Here is a 16,707-nt window from a genome sequence, read left to right as displayed (position 1 = left end):
GCTGCAGCAGTCTGAAAAAGAGTTTTAAAGATAGCCTGGCCTACAGCAGCTTGCTGCTTTGTTTGCACGTTCTCACAATAGTGTTTAGTGAAAGTGTGTATGGTAGACCATGTAGCTGCCCTACATATGTCTTCAAGGGGAATATTCCCTAGGAAAGCCATGGATGCCCCCATTTTACGCGTAGAGTGTGCTTTTGGGGGAACTGTGAGTGCGTTTCGCTTTTTGATAGCATATTTGAATGCATTTAACTATCCATCTGGCTATTCCTGATTTTGAGATTGGATTACCTTTCTGTTGTGGTGAAAAAGCAACAAACAGTTGCTTTGTTTTCCTAAATGATTTAGTCCTGTCCACATAATATAGCGGAGCTCTCCTTACATCTAGTGTGTGTAGAGCTCTTTCAGCTACTGACTGGGTTTTGGAAGAAAACTGGCAATTCTATGGTTTGATTGATATGGAAAGTGGATATGACTTTTGGCATAAAATTTGGGTTGGTCCGAAGTACTACCTTATTTGTATGTATTTGCATGAAGGGTTCTTGAATAGTTAGTGCCTGTAGCTCACTTACTCACCTGAGGGAGGTAATGGCAATTAAGAATGCCACCTTCCATGTTAGTAATTGCAATTCACATGAATGGAGTGTTTCGAAAGGAGGTCCCATGAGTCTGGTAAGTACCACATTTAAGTTCCAGACTGGTGAAGGTGGGTGCTTTGGAGGGATTATCCTTTTAAGACCTTCCATAAAAGCTTTGATTGGTGGTACCTTAAACAGGGAAAGGTGTTGTCTGTTCTGGAGATATGCTGCTATAGCAGCAAGATGTAGCCTTATAGAAGAGTATGCCAGATTGCATCTTTGAAGATGCAAGAGGTAACAGATAATGTTTTGGATGGAAGCATCTAATGGGTTGATTTGGTTATTGTTGCAGTAAATTACAAATCTTTTCCATTTAGCTGCATAGCATGCTCTAGTAGTTGGCCGTCTTGCCTCCTTGATGATGTTCATGCAATCAGGAGGTAAGTTAAGGTATCCGAACTCTAAGACCTCAGGAGCCAGCTCGCTAGGTTCAGCTGATTGGGATCTGGGTGCCTTATTGCTCCATGGTTTTGAGTTAAAATATGGGGTGAGAGGCGCAGTCTTTGGTGAGGAACTACTGAAAGTTCTAGGAACGTTGTGTACCATGGCTGTCTTGCCCATGTGGGAGCAACCAGGATCATTGTGAGTGACTGCTGACATAGTTTGCGTGCCACCAACTGAATCAGTGGGGTTGGTGGAAAAGCGTACGCTAATCTGCCTGACCAGTTCATCCATATCGCATTGCCCTGTGACAACGGATGTGGGAACCTGGCGGCAAAGTACTGGAATTTTGAGTTTTCGTTTGTTGCAAACAGATCTATCTCTGGATGCCCCCATTTTTGGAAGAATGAGTGGAGAACTTGAGGGTGAATCTCCCATTCGTGTAGCTGTTGGCTGTGTCTGCTTAACAGATCCGCTATTTGATTGTCTTTCCCTGGCAGGTGCTCTGCTAGGAGAAAAATGTTTCTTGGAATTGTCCACCTCCATATGCTCTGTGCTAGGTGGGACAGCTGTGGAGAGTGTGTCCCTCCTTGTTTCTGGATGTAGTACATGGCTGTCATGTTGTCCGTCCGGATCAACACAGCCTTGTTGTACAAGTATTTCTGGAATGCTTTTTAGTGCCAGAAATATTGCTAGCAACTCTAATTGGTTGATATGCAGTTTCTTTTGTTTGATTGTCCAGAGCCCTTGGACTGTGTATTGAAGTAAGTGGGCTCCCCAACCTGTCAGTGATGCGTCCGCTGTTAGTACTACTTGTGGAACCGGCTCTTGGAACAGTCGCCCCTTTGAAAGGTTTTGTGGGTTCCACCACTTCAGAGAGTTGTAAGCGCGACTGTCTACCAACACTAGGTCCTTTATTTGTCCTTGAGCTTGGTTCCATTGCCGTGCTAGGCATTCTTGCAGTGGACGCATTTTAAGTCGTGCATGAGGGACAATGAATATGCAGGAGGCCATCATGCCTATGAGTTACATGAACACTCGAGCTGGCAAAGAGTGTTGTGGCTGAAATTTTTTAATGAGAGTCTGCATGTTGGCTATCATGGCTGGATTTGGATATGCCTTTGCTACTGATGTATCTATTGTAGCCCCCAGATATTGCTGTATGTGGGAGGGCTGTAGATGTGATTTTGGGTAATTTATGGAAAAACCCAGGCTGAGTAGCAGCTTGAGTGTCTGAGACGTATGGCTTGCACACTGCACGTAAGAGTTGGCTTTTATGAGCTAATCGTCCAGGTATGGAAACACGTGAATGTGTTGCCTTCTGAAGTGTGCTGCTACTACTGCTAAACACTTTGTGAAAACTCTTGGTGCTGTAGTTACCCCGAAGGGGAGAACTGTGAACTGATAATGTTGACCTTCTATTGTAAAACCTGAGGTTATTTCCTGTGAGCTGGATGTATAGGTATGTGAAAATATGCATCTTTGAGGTCTAATGTAGCAAGGAAGTCGCCTTGCTGGAGTAACGGGAGTACTGGTTGTAGAGTAATCATATGGAAGTGCGCTGAGAGTATGTATTGGTTCAGAGGTCTGAGGTCCAATATTGGCCTGAGGGACCCGTCCTTTTTGGGAATAAGGAAGTATAGTGAGTATACTCCTGTCCCTTGGTATTGAAAAGGGACAGGCTCTATGGCTCCCTTTTCTAGCATAGATGTTACCTCTTGTTGTAACAGCGTGATGTGTTCTTTGGACATAGGACGGTGTTTGGGTGGTATGTTGGGTGGAGTAGAAGTGAGTTCCAGGCAATTATCATACTGGATAACTTGTCTCACCCACCTGTCTGTGGTAATTGCGATCCAGACTGGTAGGAATTGTTTGACTCTGCCTCCGACTGGTGTTAGATGGTCTGGAGGGAGTGTGATGAAATCACTGTTTGGCGGCAGTGGAGGCTCTGGTGTTATTGCCGCCACGTCCTCTGCCCTTGGTATTGTTGCCCCTATAACCTCCTCTGTTGGAGCCTTTATTAAAGGAACTTTGGGTGTTGCTTTTGTATGTAGAGGAAGTCTGTGATGTGTTGCCTCATGTGGTGCCTCAGTAGGAGGAGCGACAAAAGGAACCTCTATGTTGTTGAAACTGCAGTGCGCCCATAGATTTAGCAGTTTCGGTATCTTTTTTCATTTTGTCTAAAATGGTATCTACTGCAGGGCCAAACAGGAAGTCTTGGTTAACTGGTTGGTTGAGGATGGTGGATTGCACCTCGTTCTTAAAACCAGAGATGCGTAACCACGTGTGTCTGCGTAGTAATACGCTATTATTCATGGACCTGGCTGATGTGTCAGCTGCGTCAAGCGCACATTTAATGGAAGCATTGGTTATAAATTTGCCTTTCTGTATGAGGTCGTGAGCTTGAGCTTTGAAAGGTTCTGGCAGCTGTTGCAGTAAACTTTCAAGTTGATCGTAGTGTGCTCTATCGGAGCGAGCTAGTAGAGCCTGTGTGTTTGCAATCCTCCATGAATTAGCAGCCTGTAAGGCTACTCTCTTGCCTGAGGCTTCCAATATTTTAGACTCCTTGTCAGGAGGGGGAGCATCTCCTGTAGTTTGTGAGTTAGCTCTTTTGCGAACGTTTGCTACTACTAGTGAGTCTAAAGGCAACTGGCATTTAATATAAGTAGGGTCTGTAGGGGCCGCCTTATATTTCTTCTCAATCCTGGGATTGAGTACACGTACTCTGGCTGGATCTTTGAATATGTCTGGTGCGTGATTTAGTACCCCTTTCAGCATAGGAAGTGTCCTGACATTTTTCTCAGAGGTAGGAAATGTTTCAAATAGAAAATCTTCTATTGGGTCAGTGTGCATGTCGACCTTGTGGTATTTCGCTGCCCTATCTAGCAGTTGGTTAAAAACAATGGTGTCGTCGGTAGGCGGCGGCTTTGTAGGGTATGGGGAGGTGTCTGGGATGGGTTGTGTGTCATATGGATCATGTTGGAAATGTGTCAAATAGAAAATCCTCTTCTATTGGGTCAGTGTGCATGTCGACCTTGTGGTATTTCGCTGCCCTATCTAGCAGTTGGTTAAAAACAATGGTGTCGTCGGTAGGCGGCGGCTTTGTAGGGTATGGGGAGGTGTCTGGGATGGGTTGCGTGTCATATGGATCATGTTGGTCCTCCCATGTGTCATCCTGTGCATGTGGATCCTCTGGTTCATTAAAATCATCCTGAGGATCTTCCCCCATGTTATCCTCATCATTATAATCTGAATGTGTAGGAGAGTAGGGCACAAAAGGCATATTAGGATAGAAAGGAGGAGGAGTAAAAGGCCTAGAGGGAGATGTCCCGAAGTCCTTTTTCTTTGGAGGAACAGGGAAGGAGTGTCTGTGTCCAATGGTCTCTTTTTCCGGTAATAAACTGTAACTTTTCCAGTTTCAGGGTTTATATACAGTTTAGATTGTTCCTCAGATTCTGGATCAGGATGGAAGAGTTCTTTCTCACCTGTCTGTGGCGCCGATGTTTTTGGCTTACTGACTGGTTTGTGACCTTTTGGCTAGAGGGCCTTTGGTTGTGGAGTTTTTTTCAGCTCGACTGTTGCTTTGGGGTCGGTAACCTTTTTCGGTTTGACGACCTTTGTTGGTTTAACAGTCTTTTTCGGTTCGGCGACTTTGTTTGGGTCGACGACCTGTTTCGGATCGACCAGAGCTTTTGGTTCGATACTTTTTTTATGCTCAATGGCTTTTTTAGGCTCAATGTTTTTGGTTGAGTCGATTACTTTTTTCGGTTCGACCGGCTTTGTGTTGTGCTCCTGCGTTTGTTGATCAACACTCTTTAGGATCGACTGCCTTTTTTGGGTTGGGTGTTCTTTTTGGATCGACCACCCGTTTTGGTTCGAGGCTCTTCTTCGGCTCGATAGCTTTTGACTCGATAACCTTTTTGGGTTGGGCGACCTTCTTTGGTTCGACCACTTTCTTCGGTTCGACGACCTTTGGTTCGACAACCTTTTTCGGTTCGACGACCTTTGGTTCGACGGCCTTCTTCGGTTCGACAACCCTTTTGGGTTTAACAACCTTCGGTTCGACAACCCTTTTGGGTTTGACAACCTTCTTGGGGAGAATGTTACTTAGTCCTGGGCTATCAGAAGGCTTTGTTTTGGGCTTCTGAAGGAGCTTGTCGGTCTTGGCTAAGGCCTTTAGGCGATGCTTCGACCGGAGCCATCGGTTTTGGGATAAGCGGTGATGGGGGCTGTGTACTCACTGTTTGCCCCGGCATGATCTGATCATTGGAGTCTGACTGGTCCTCAATGGTGACGATTTCTAGATCAGAGTCCGCCGCTTCTGGGAGGTAGTGTTCATCATCGAAGATGTTCTCCGGTTCCGGTGCCGGCCACTGCATCTCTTGCCTAGCGGCCCGTCGAATCCGAATGGTCTTCTTCGAACGGAATTGGGCACACGCTGGGCAATTTTCTTCGTTGTGCTCCGGTGATAAGCACTTGTTGCATACTGTATGTTTGTCAGTATGCAGGAATTTGGAGTGGCATTGTGGGCACCTTTTGAACTGGCTCCTTTTCATCTACAGCAGGCCCACGTGGCGTCGAAAAGCCCAACGGCCCGCGTCGACAACCGGATCAAGATGGAAAGTTTGGTCGAGTCAAAAAGTACCGAACGAGAACAATACCGTCGAAGTCGAAGGCCTTTTGGCCTTATAAAGTAGTTTAGTTTCGGTTCCGAAGTTGGAGTAGAGGAACAACATCCAAACCCAATGGCGGAAAAAAACAATCTGAGGATGGAGAAGATGCCCATGCGCACTGTAGTCCAGGGGAGGAGTCACCTATCTCGTGATACTTCGAAGACTCTTCCAGGACAACAAGGTGCAATCACCCGGACCCAACACTAGGCGGCGATCTATGCTAAGATATGAATTCAGCAGCCCACATGCCTCGAACATGATTTTCTGAAACGTTTATTATGTTTTCCACGGGGTACATCTAATTTAGTGGTCCATGAGGAGCTAGGGGTCCCTTACTTAAGTGATGTGCTCTCTCTGCGACCCCTGTCCTGTTGGTTAAAAAGTTGGCTGAACAGAGACCTCCCTCTTACCCACCTGATTATAAAAGATTGCATGGCCCTTGATAACTCGGCTCGCATCCCGTGGCTGAGCTATGTGAAGAGAAGCTTTGAAAGGCTAGGTCGGGGGGATCTATTTACCAACCCCGAATGCATTGTGAAGAAGGATGTGGAGGCAATCAAGGTAGCCTTCTTGACAGAAAGGAACATGGAAAGTGAAACAAAGGAGGTTCAGAAATCTAGTGTGCGGACATATATTATGCTTAAAACATCCCCTAGGGCAGAGCGATACCTCATGGAGTCCCTGTCCACACATGAAAAAAATGTATTAACTAGGTTTCGGCTGAACCTTTTTCACCTTTTGCTCGCCAGACCCAAATGTTTTACTAGAGGTAAAATGGCAGCTCCCTGCGGTTGTGACGAACAGTCTCCGCAGGACATGCTGCATTTTATGTTTCTATATAAATGTTATGATTTTCTTCGTAAACTATACTTGGTCCCAATTTTAAAAAGATTGAATTTTAGACAGGCTCGTCCAGCACTGGTGCACCTGCAATTGCTGAAAGAGGACGGTTTATTTTTTATAGTGGGTTTTTTAAAAGCTTCTTTTAATTCCAGGAACTAGATGGATCAATAATGTATGTTTTCCTCAGGTTTTTAACTTATTTACTAACATATATTACGTTTTATTGATGTTTTAACTTAAGCACTGACATTTAAATTGAGTTTGTGTTGTGTAACTTTTATGGTTTGAACAACAAACCGAATAAAGTTTTATTGAATTGAATTGAGCTGAGCCAGGATCAGGTTTCCATTCACATTCTAACTCTGTATCATTTAGTTTCAAACATTTGCTTCCATTTCATTTACAAAGTTTTCTCTGTTGTGGAGTACTACATACAGGTGGATTCCCTTGATCAAATGTACTTTTATTCCCCTGAGAAGAAAGCTTCCCTTATAGCACTAACCAAATGTGGGGGCATCTCTGTTCTCCTTCCCATCCTGGAGGCAGAGTTACACCAGCCTTGTGCCAGGGTAAATCTCCTACAATTTCTAGAGTAGGAATGAGTAGTTTCATAGTTTCGAATAGCAACAAAACATCCATGTTTGTGGCAGTTCCCAAACTTTGAGGCAAGCCTCGCCTTAAAACACCAAATTTCCACCCCTTTAATGGAATTTTAACTGCTGACAGCTCCACACTTGTTACCGATATCTCCACGCCTTTAAATTGAATTGCATTTTCGAACTTACACACTCCTCGTGCCAACGGTCTACTGCTCATCTTTGTTCCTTACTCGCTGGGAAGTTACCAAACGTGTGTGCAGTGTCCTCTTTCCTAAATGTAATAACATGGTACTGGAGATAATTCGAGGGATTTTTTTAATAAGCAGTGACTAATTGGAAACAAGGAAATTACAGGATCTAAAAAAATGGGTTTAACATACACAAAGCACGAATAGGACCCCAAACAAAACAAGAGACAAAAATCACAGAAGACGACTAGTTCAACCACATTTGGAAAAGCTTATCTAGTTTGCACATCAAGTATTACGGGAAAAGGAAAGGTATGTAATAATTTGGAGATAAATACACGTTATGATGTAACAAAGAAAGAGGAGGACTTTCTACACTTCGGGCCCGATTACGATGGTGGAAGCCCTGCCACCGACATGCTATCGGCGGCGGGCCCTCCGGCAACATACTGTGCTTTTCCGCCCACCATATTATGATGGCGGGGGAAGCGTGACGGTCTGAAAGACCAACCGCCTGGGTTCCGGCAGGCGGTCCATTTCCGACCACCTGACGGAGAACTCACATTGCCCAGGACTGCGGCAGTGCCTGCCAGGCACCACCATTGGGATTATAATATCCCTTTCTGCCAGTCGTTTTGCGGTGGTCAACCCGCCATGGAAAGGCAGGCGGAAAGGGGTTTGGGGTCCCATAGCAGGCCCCCCTTCATCCCTGGGCCTGGGGCAAGAGCACTGGGTGGCACCTTACATACCCCTGCATAATGTGGCAGGCACCGCATGGTTCTTGCCACGTAGTGCAGGGATATTCAAGTGCCTTTTTTTTGCATAGTGGCGGGGGCTGCTGACCGTATCCCCACCACAATGCAAAGTATAGGTGATGCGACCGCCGTGGTGGCGGTCGCATCATAATTAGGATTGTGGAGAGACCTCCTCATAGGCAGCCGGTTCCCACACCCGAAACGATGGCGGACGGACTGAAGACCGTCCGCCATTGTAATGAGCCCCATAGTGTGGAGGTGTCGAGTTTTGCACAGATAGTGGCATAGGCCCAATTTACTGGTGGTCACACAATATAAAATGGCAATTTCCGTATGGCTGGTGCTGTTGAATACCCGCAACAATTGACATAGCAACAGGTACACCACATTTTTCAAGGTCTCAGACCTGACAACTGTAAAAAAGGATAGCGTTAAACACACAAAGGATACAAAGCGGAAAGCGGGTCTTGACTTTTACAGAATAGGAAAAGCAGGTCACGAAGACGATAGAATTCAACAAGAGCATAACCGATCTGAGAAACTTACAAGATTATGAAGATGGGAGTTTAAAAAACACTCTTAAAAGTGAATATCTGAATGGCGAAGTATCAACTATGTCAATATCTTGAGGCATATTGCACAAAGATGGGTTCAGATCAAAAGTACTCTTCAATGGTATGTTTGAGTACTTTGTTAACAGGAAGTGCATACATTAAAATGACAAGACCATTTTGTCAAACCACAGACACAATTATTGGGACTTGAGGTGGACTAGGTTGCCTTGAAAGTTGCAATGAATGTAACTGATCAGACTATGGTCTTATTTGACGTTTGTGGTGAAATAAGTTTAGGAATAACTATCCAATACAATCTAGGAAACAATGTAAAATCACCAGGTGAAGTTGAAACTAGGAACACTGTGCATCACAGGAAATGTTATCTGAAATTTAATAAAGAGATTTATAAAATGCAGGATCCCAGTAACTGCTGTAACATTGTGATAGTCAAAGTAGTCAGGGAGGTTGACGGAAAACCGTATCAACATAGGACCTTTCTCACTTCAATATATAATTTTTCTGAAACACAGTAGCAGTCATTGCTTCCTCTTGATCAAAGAAAATCCTTCAATCAAATGTCGATTCAGCAACCTTCAACGAGTGGTGTTGCCAATGACAAAATTCTACATATTTCCTGTTCTGACACTTTTAGAATTACACAACTTTGATAAGGACACAAATAATTGTCTTACCCTTTTCGCTAACTAGTCAACCTAGAAAACCTAGAATTGCCTCCCAGTCAGCAGCAGGAAATTGATGATCACTAGATGCCGTAATACTGAAGTATTCAGGACAGGTGACTCCTAATAATCATCGGTGTAAATGCATGTATTTCTAATACTCTTTGGTCAATTTCCGGTTTATAAGAAGAGGGGTGTGACCTGCTGAAAACAGTCCCCTTCATGTAGAGGGTATTATACACTTAACAGGGTACCTTACCATGCTTCTAAACTCCTCTGGTGCACCCAGAGGGTTCTATGTGTTGTTTACAACCTCCCTCGTGAACGGGTGTTGTACTCTGAAAACGTACAACACTATCACATCTAACAGAGAATACGGTTACAAGCTTCCACAGTGCAGAAATTTGTGCCATGAGTATAGTGCTTTCAGTGCACAGAATACTGTGCCAAGCACAAACCTCTAAATGTACATAGCGATGTTATGATACCATGCTTATAATCTTTGGATGGACTTCAAAGATACTATGCCATGCTTTTTACATCTCCATGAATGTATAGGGCCCTACTAACCAACCTACAAAGCTTTCCTACTCACAGAGTGCTGGCACGTGACTGCAAGTAATCCCGTGAATAAAGAAAGTACTGTGCCATGTGCACAAACTACCCCACCTACAAAGGGAGGGTACTGTACTATGTTTATTAACCCCCTGTCCACTTAGAACATATTGTGCCATGCTCATAGACCTTCATGAATAGACGGCGTCCTATGATACATTTACAAAGATTTATATGCATACAAATGCTGTGACATAACTCCAAGACTCTCTCTACCGTAAAGGTAATGTGCCACACTTAAAATGGTCTTAAGAAAACAGAGTGCCGTGCTATGCTCAAAAACCTCTATACGGGGGGAGGAGCCAAGCTCGCGACCGCGATGGCCGCACTGTAGCTCGGCTCCGCCAGCCTTCCGGCCCAACACACATATCCTGCCAAGCATCCTGCCCCGAGACGACACACTCGGGAAGAAACGGAAAGGTGAAGCAACGCTCGTACTCACCGTCTGACCCGGGGGCTCCTGCGAGCTGCGGATCCGAAGCTGTGCTCCTGCTTGATCCGGGGCCTTCGCGGTGTGGAGACCGGAGACTTGCCTGTGTGGGTCGGCTGGAGTGACGGTGTCGGCGGCGGCCCCTGGTGGAGGAGAGGGGTCGGCTGTGAGAGGCTGTTGTGCGGTTATGCCGGTGGAGACTGACCGGGCCCGGTCCAGCGGCCGGGGGGCCCCGTGGTAGGGCGCGGCACGCCGTGGATGGGGGAAGACCGCGCAGGAGAATACCCCCTTTGTTGCCCTGCCCGGCCATCTTGAAGCCCTGCGCCCGGAGTCGGCGTGTGATGCCCATGGGGCGGTGGCGCTCGCGGACCCCCCTTTTGGTGGCTCTCAAATGCTGCACCCAGGTTGCCATTTCTGGGGCTCGAGTGAACTCCAGCGGTGGCCTTGCTTGAGAGCCCGCTCCAGAAGTTGAGGCGTGTGGAGACGCGGCTGGACCCGCAAGATGGCGGCCGACGCCCTGGGTCACGGATTTCCTCAGGGCGGCGAACTTGTGTCGCTTAAGTGCACGGGGGCCTGGTCCTGTGAGCGTGAGCCCACGCTTGGCGATGTCCTTGACGCCCTACAGTCTTTACATGCGGCCATGGCCCCCGTCGCCCCTGTGCAAGATAGACAGTCTGCCGCCATTTTTGTTGGGCCGTCCCTCATGAACGCGGCTCGACTTAGAGTGTGCGCTGCTTCGTCCCCCTCAGTTGCTGCGGGGAGTGCTGCCGCAGTGCATCGACAAGACTGTACGCCTGCGGCCCCGAATCTCCAGGTAGCTTTGATTGTGGCGGGCGCGGGTGTGGGCTCCACGCTGGGGCCCGTACCTGCTCGAGTGTTCGGGGAGCGACGTGGATTGCCGATTCGATCTGCTTCGGTGAGGTCCCGTTGTTACCTTGCGGGGGAGACTTTGCTTTCCTGTGCGGCGAGACTGCACCCACACTGTTTGCTGCTCCTGTTGTCACTAATGGAAAGTCTGGACTGCCGCGAAAAGTTCTTGCTTTGTTGCTGGTTGCCGGGGTCCTCTGGTTTACACCCTTGTCCCGTTTTGTTCCGATCGAGTGGCCTCTCCACCTTGAAATGTTTGCTGCCCACTACTCTATCACGTATGGTGGCGATGACTAGGAAAGGACAGGGGTGAGCCGGACTGAACCCAGAGGACTACTGGTTAACGGATGGAGATGAGGAATGCCCCCAATCATGATAATATGGACGATTCCTTTGAGGGTTTATGATACCTGAGACTGTGTCGATCTCGTTTTGATGTTGCATAAATGTGTGGGGAGGCGGGGGGCAGGGGCCGAACGACTCGATTGATGGTCTCCTCCCCCCCCTGGTTTCTTTTCCCTTTTTGCCTCTTTTGTTCCTTTCCCTCTCTCTGACTTTTCTATATTTCGGGTTTCCTATTTAGGGCGACAGGCACGCTGCTGGGGGGGGGGGTAGGCCGTAGCCTTCTGCAGGGGTGCGGGGTGGGTGGGTTGGGGCCTCTTATCTGTTCTTTTTTCCCTTAGTTCTATGGCTCTTTTGTATCCCTTTATCGGGGCGCCGTGTCTGTGCGTGTCTCCCATGGTGTGATTGCAGGTGGGGATGGGGGCGAGTTGTTCTTCTGTCTACGGTATTGATTGCACATATATTATGACTTGCACGCCCTAACCCCGATAGCGGGATCCTCAATCACTTTGCGCGCCTTTATCGCTGTGGGGCGCGTGCAGCAGCGCGGCGTTCTTTCTTTTCTTCTTTATAATACTTCCCCCCCCCCCCCCTTCCCCTTTTTCTTATTATTTAGGTTAGTATAGAGGATGATTGTAACCACTGTTGCTGTTCTGGTTCCTCCGTTATGTATCAGTACGATAATTAGGTGGTCGGTGGACAAGCGACGGGCCACGGTGGGCACTGATTTGAAATATGGCGTCTATATCCTGATTGATGTGAACTGTTGCTGATAACCGTCTTTATCGATGCCTTTATGTCTTGATGCTTGATTCGTAGCCCGCTATGGGAACTCAGATGATTAAAAACTGCAACTGATCCTGCTATACTCCCTATTATAAAATTAACCATCTTTGATCCTGTTTTCAGCGGTCGTGCTCAGCTTTTCTCAGACTGAACTAATTGCTTACACAATGCTGGGTGCTACCGGGAAACCTCCTTATTGATTTATGTGCTTCTCATAATGTGTCGTGGCCGGCCTGACTGGTTGTAGGCCCGTATTTGTATGCTCCTATCTGCACAATAAAGGTTTTCAAAAAAAAAAAAACCTCTATACGAGTTTAGAGAGAGTACTGTCCTCAGCTCACAAGCTCCTTAAATTGTATGCAAACAGAATTTGCCTTTTCGATGCGAATGACTCAGCTTTGCATTTTCCAGATCCAAACTCGGATTTTTTTTAAAGCCTGACAAGCCTACCAAATGTTGAACAAAATATTATGAGACAACGTGGAACGCGTTGAAAACAGTTATTTGTTTTACATGAAAAAGAGCACACAAAATCCCAATCCAAAATCAAGGGATCAGAAGAAGACGGCACTCCACACAAAGGTGGATGCAGGTCATGTTACCATCTGACTGGTGGAGTGGACAACCCCTATGTGAACTCTTGGTGAATTTAAACCAACCTCCATCCTGACAGTTAAAGGTGTAGAAGCAGTAGAAATGGCACCGGGTCAGGGCGCTGCTTCACAAACCGGCGTACGAAGCCTTGGAGCCTGTCCAAAGCCAAATAAAGCCAACGCGGTGTGGTGTTCCCGTTGAATAAAGACCTTTAATGTCCTAATTAGCCATTCACTTTTCCCCTGAAGAGTATTAGTAGTCATAACTACAATGCCGCTGGGCCTATTAATGTCTGAAAGAAAGACAGACAGGGCCGCCAGCCAATCACTGCACCAGGCCACTGCCAGTTTTCAATTATCCACCAATTAGCAAATGGAGTGATCAGTCCAACACAGCCATCATCCTGGAATACAGCCCCTCCCTCTGACCCCCCAAAAACAGCAATGCTTTAATAATTTTGGTGCATTACAGGACAGTTCACAGAGCGTACTGTGGCAAATAACGAGAAGAAACTCACAGACTAACACAAAGTATGGCATTCCAGGCAGGCAGTGAAAACTTTCCTATAAGTCCTTCATTGGTCACTGTTCTTGCTAGAGATGCAGTACAACACCTTACTATAACCAAATGTACTGTAGACGTCAGCAGTCGTACATATTCACAATAAATAACAGACCACTCAATAGGCACTTCTTTATTCTACAGTGTCCTGAGACAATTAAAAAAAAAGATATATATAGATTTAAAAAATGAACAAACAGCAATATCAAACATTGGGGCATTATCAAGTGGCTAGTTCTGCTAAATTCTACAAGTCCTTTATGGATGGAGAAGGGGTGGAGGGAGATTCAGAATATTGAAAAGACCCTACTAGCAACGATAATGACTGAAAATGGAAAGGAGATAAGAGATTACAGTGGCAACTCCAGATTCAGATGTCAACTGAGAGATGGCAGTGTAAAGTGTGGGGGTGACTGTTTTTAAAGGCATACCGCACTTTGCAGATCCAGCTGTACAGGTTGCCAGACTTGGGCGAGCTAGCTGAATTATGTCACAGATAAGCCTGCACAGGATAGAGTACTGCTGATTGCAATGGACCTTAACGTAAATAAGATGGGGAATGCATCATTATTCAAGAAAAGCAATCTGCACTTATAAGAGCAATTCTTAAGCGAAACACATTCTCAAGCGGAGCTTCCTTATAAGGGCATCTTCGCTCATTTAGGAAAAGTCAACCGGTTAGTCAAATATCAAAATATATATGCATCCACATAATATCAGGCCATTACAGATATCAGCCTCAGCCAGAGCACGAGCCTCAAGCTGCAAGATCAAGCTTTCAAGATACTTTTCCTCTGCTCCTGTTGCCCCTAAACATCGTACCCTTTTTAAGAAACACAACTCTTTCAATGAAATATGGTAAAAATGGCTGGAATGGAAGCGATCCTGGAGAGGGCACACAAACAGCACTGAACCAACACACCATGTGATGTCATCACACCCACTTAGACCACCAACCCCACCTAAAAGAGGCTGTTCTCACACATTTGGACTCCCTTCGCAGCGGTGTAGCACTTGCACCACTTCCTTGTTTAGTACTGTTCTTTCTTCCTTTTTTGCTTACTGCCAGATTCTTTTATGGCCTAATTAACTGCATGTACACCATAAAAAGAAGTTTGCAGTAGGTCTTTGGCACATGCACATAATGCTCAAGTGCCACAAAGGACAAGGGAAACATCACAGCATACCTTTTTGCTAAACACACCACTTTCAATGAAAACTAGTGAAAATGGCAGAAATGGGTTTGTGGTGGAGGGAGGGTGAAGAGATTCAATACACTGATCTCAAGAGGTGAGAATCCACATCTGTAAGCACATTATCGTGATCCAGCAAAAGGCACTCAGACAGCACTGGCAAGGGGGTAGCAACTATTGCTTCACTAAACCAACAGACCATGTGACGTCATCATTCCCACAGAGACCATCACACCCACCTTGCAAAGGCCAGTGTGCTGATTCGCTCATTGATTTGGACTTCCTTCACCATGGTATGGCACTTACATCACTTCACTATGTGTAATACTACTTTTCATTTTTCACTTTTTTCTACAAGTCAGGTTCCTCTATGGGCTAACAAGGTATGCGTGTATAAATACCAGTAACATCAAGTATCACACATGTTAAGGTAAGCGTCAAAGAGTGTCTGCAAAACGAATGCACCAACCTTTGGAAAGGCGTGAGATACAGAGGTACCCAAACAGCCCAACAGGAAAGAAGTTCAATACGCAAAATAATTCTCATATTTACTACCACTGGAGCGCTTTCTTGTTGTACAATTTTATTTTGCCTTTGCTTCAATTCATAATCTTTGTGCATTTCTCAGAAGCAGTCTATTTGTAACTTTCACTAACTTCACTCTATGGTGTATTATTATCGAAAGCATCTTCTTACTAGTACTGTGATCTTTCATCTGCTAAAGGTATCTTTTTAGAAGCAGTGTTTTTATTTATAGAGACACATATGTTCCCATTTGAACATTCTCTGTATTCTGCGACTACAGAACACCCCGAGGTTCCACCCCATGAAAATGTTGCTCAAGTGCCACTAATACTGGTGCTATTCCAATACTTATGATTTATTTCACATACAGCACAAAAACACAAGTCGTGAGCAGTCAGCCACTGATGTAACCTCCTGTTATATGCACTGGATACAATAAAAAGACGTTCTTTCCCTGAAATGAGCAAATCAAGTATAAATAAAAGAAAGATGATCTTCCCAAATGTACTATATAAGCATATCTTTCCAGCGCTTTAATCAACTCGTGTGTGTGCGTCCGTCGAGTGTGGGGGTGTGAGAATGAGCAAGAGTGCTTGAGATAAAGTGTATGAAAGCATGGAGTAGGCTAAAAATCTTCCCACTACTTAACACAAAAGAGGGAGATTTTCTTACTTTCAAAAAATGAATTCTCAGGACAACTGAAATGGAAAATAAAACTGAGTTTTGTGGTAGTATAAACCGGAATTAAAAGTTTAAAAAACATACCTGTTGCTGGGGATACTGCATTGCTCCCATTGCCCCTGGTCTTCCTGGCATTACAACAGGATATCTCTGTGGAACTGAGGGTGCATATGCCTGGCCAGAGTATGGGTTATTCTGCTGCGCTGGTGTCTGGGAATATGGGTTGGCGCCCATGCTGTAGTGCGGCCTCTTCATTACCAATGGATCCATTGGACTGCCCTGAAATCAAGGACGTTGAAAACGCATTAATGGACAGGGAACTATATCAAGAATACTTAAACAAAGAGGTTTACAGGAAAGGCATAAGTAACAAAGAAACAAAAAATACTACACACCTTATCTTTAGTAATGTAGTGCAGATAAATGGCACTAATCAGTGAGGTAGCATGATAACTTTACATGTCCAAGAAAAGGATTGCGCCATCAGAGGTCACGAAACTGAGCTTTTGGCCTTCGGACCCTATAGGCTACACTGGCCTTGCTTGCTCATCCCATCCCCAACTCTGTTTCTAGGATGATCACTATGTCAGCCATGCTTTTATTCCTCTCTGGTCACAGTGTCAGATCTCTTCTTGCTACACTGACCTTGTTTGGCAAACTCGGTCTAAACCTTCTTCTCTTGCTCTTTTAATTTCACTCTCCCCGGCCCCGAGCTCAGCTCTCAATTTCGCCCATTCTCACTCTTCCAGACCTTCACCCTCTTCCCTACTCTAATTTTGCTCTGTTGGTCTCGCTGACTCATC

The 16,707-nt window shown here is 45.6% G+C and overlaps 1 protein-coding gene across 5 annotated transcripts in view; it reads right to left on the bottom strand.

Moving 5' to 3' along the window:
• ARID1B (AT-rich interaction domain 1B) overlaps positions 1-16,707 on the bottom strand; it is an 843,008-nt gene that overhangs the window by 738,326 nt on the left and 87,975 nt on the right. For all 5 annotated transcript variants that reach the window (XM_086926863.1, XM_086926866.1, XM_086926865.1 and 2 more), the window contains exon 2: positions 15,989-16,183. In XM_086926863.1, the coding sequence (XP_086782989.1) occupies positions 15,989-16,183 (195 nt within the window). The remainder of the gene's footprint in view (positions 1-15,988; positions 16,184-16,707) is intronic.

This window comes from Lissotriton vulgaris, chromosome 6, assembly GCF_964263255.1.
Source record: "Lissotriton vulgaris chromosome 6, aLisVul1.2, whole genome shotgun sequence".
In the NCBI taxonomy this organism is placed as follows: domain Eukaryota; kingdom Metazoa; phylum Chordata; class Amphibia; order Caudata; family Salamandridae; genus Lissotriton; species Lissotriton vulgaris.
This window is presented reverse-complemented; position numbering and strand designations above follow the sequence as displayed.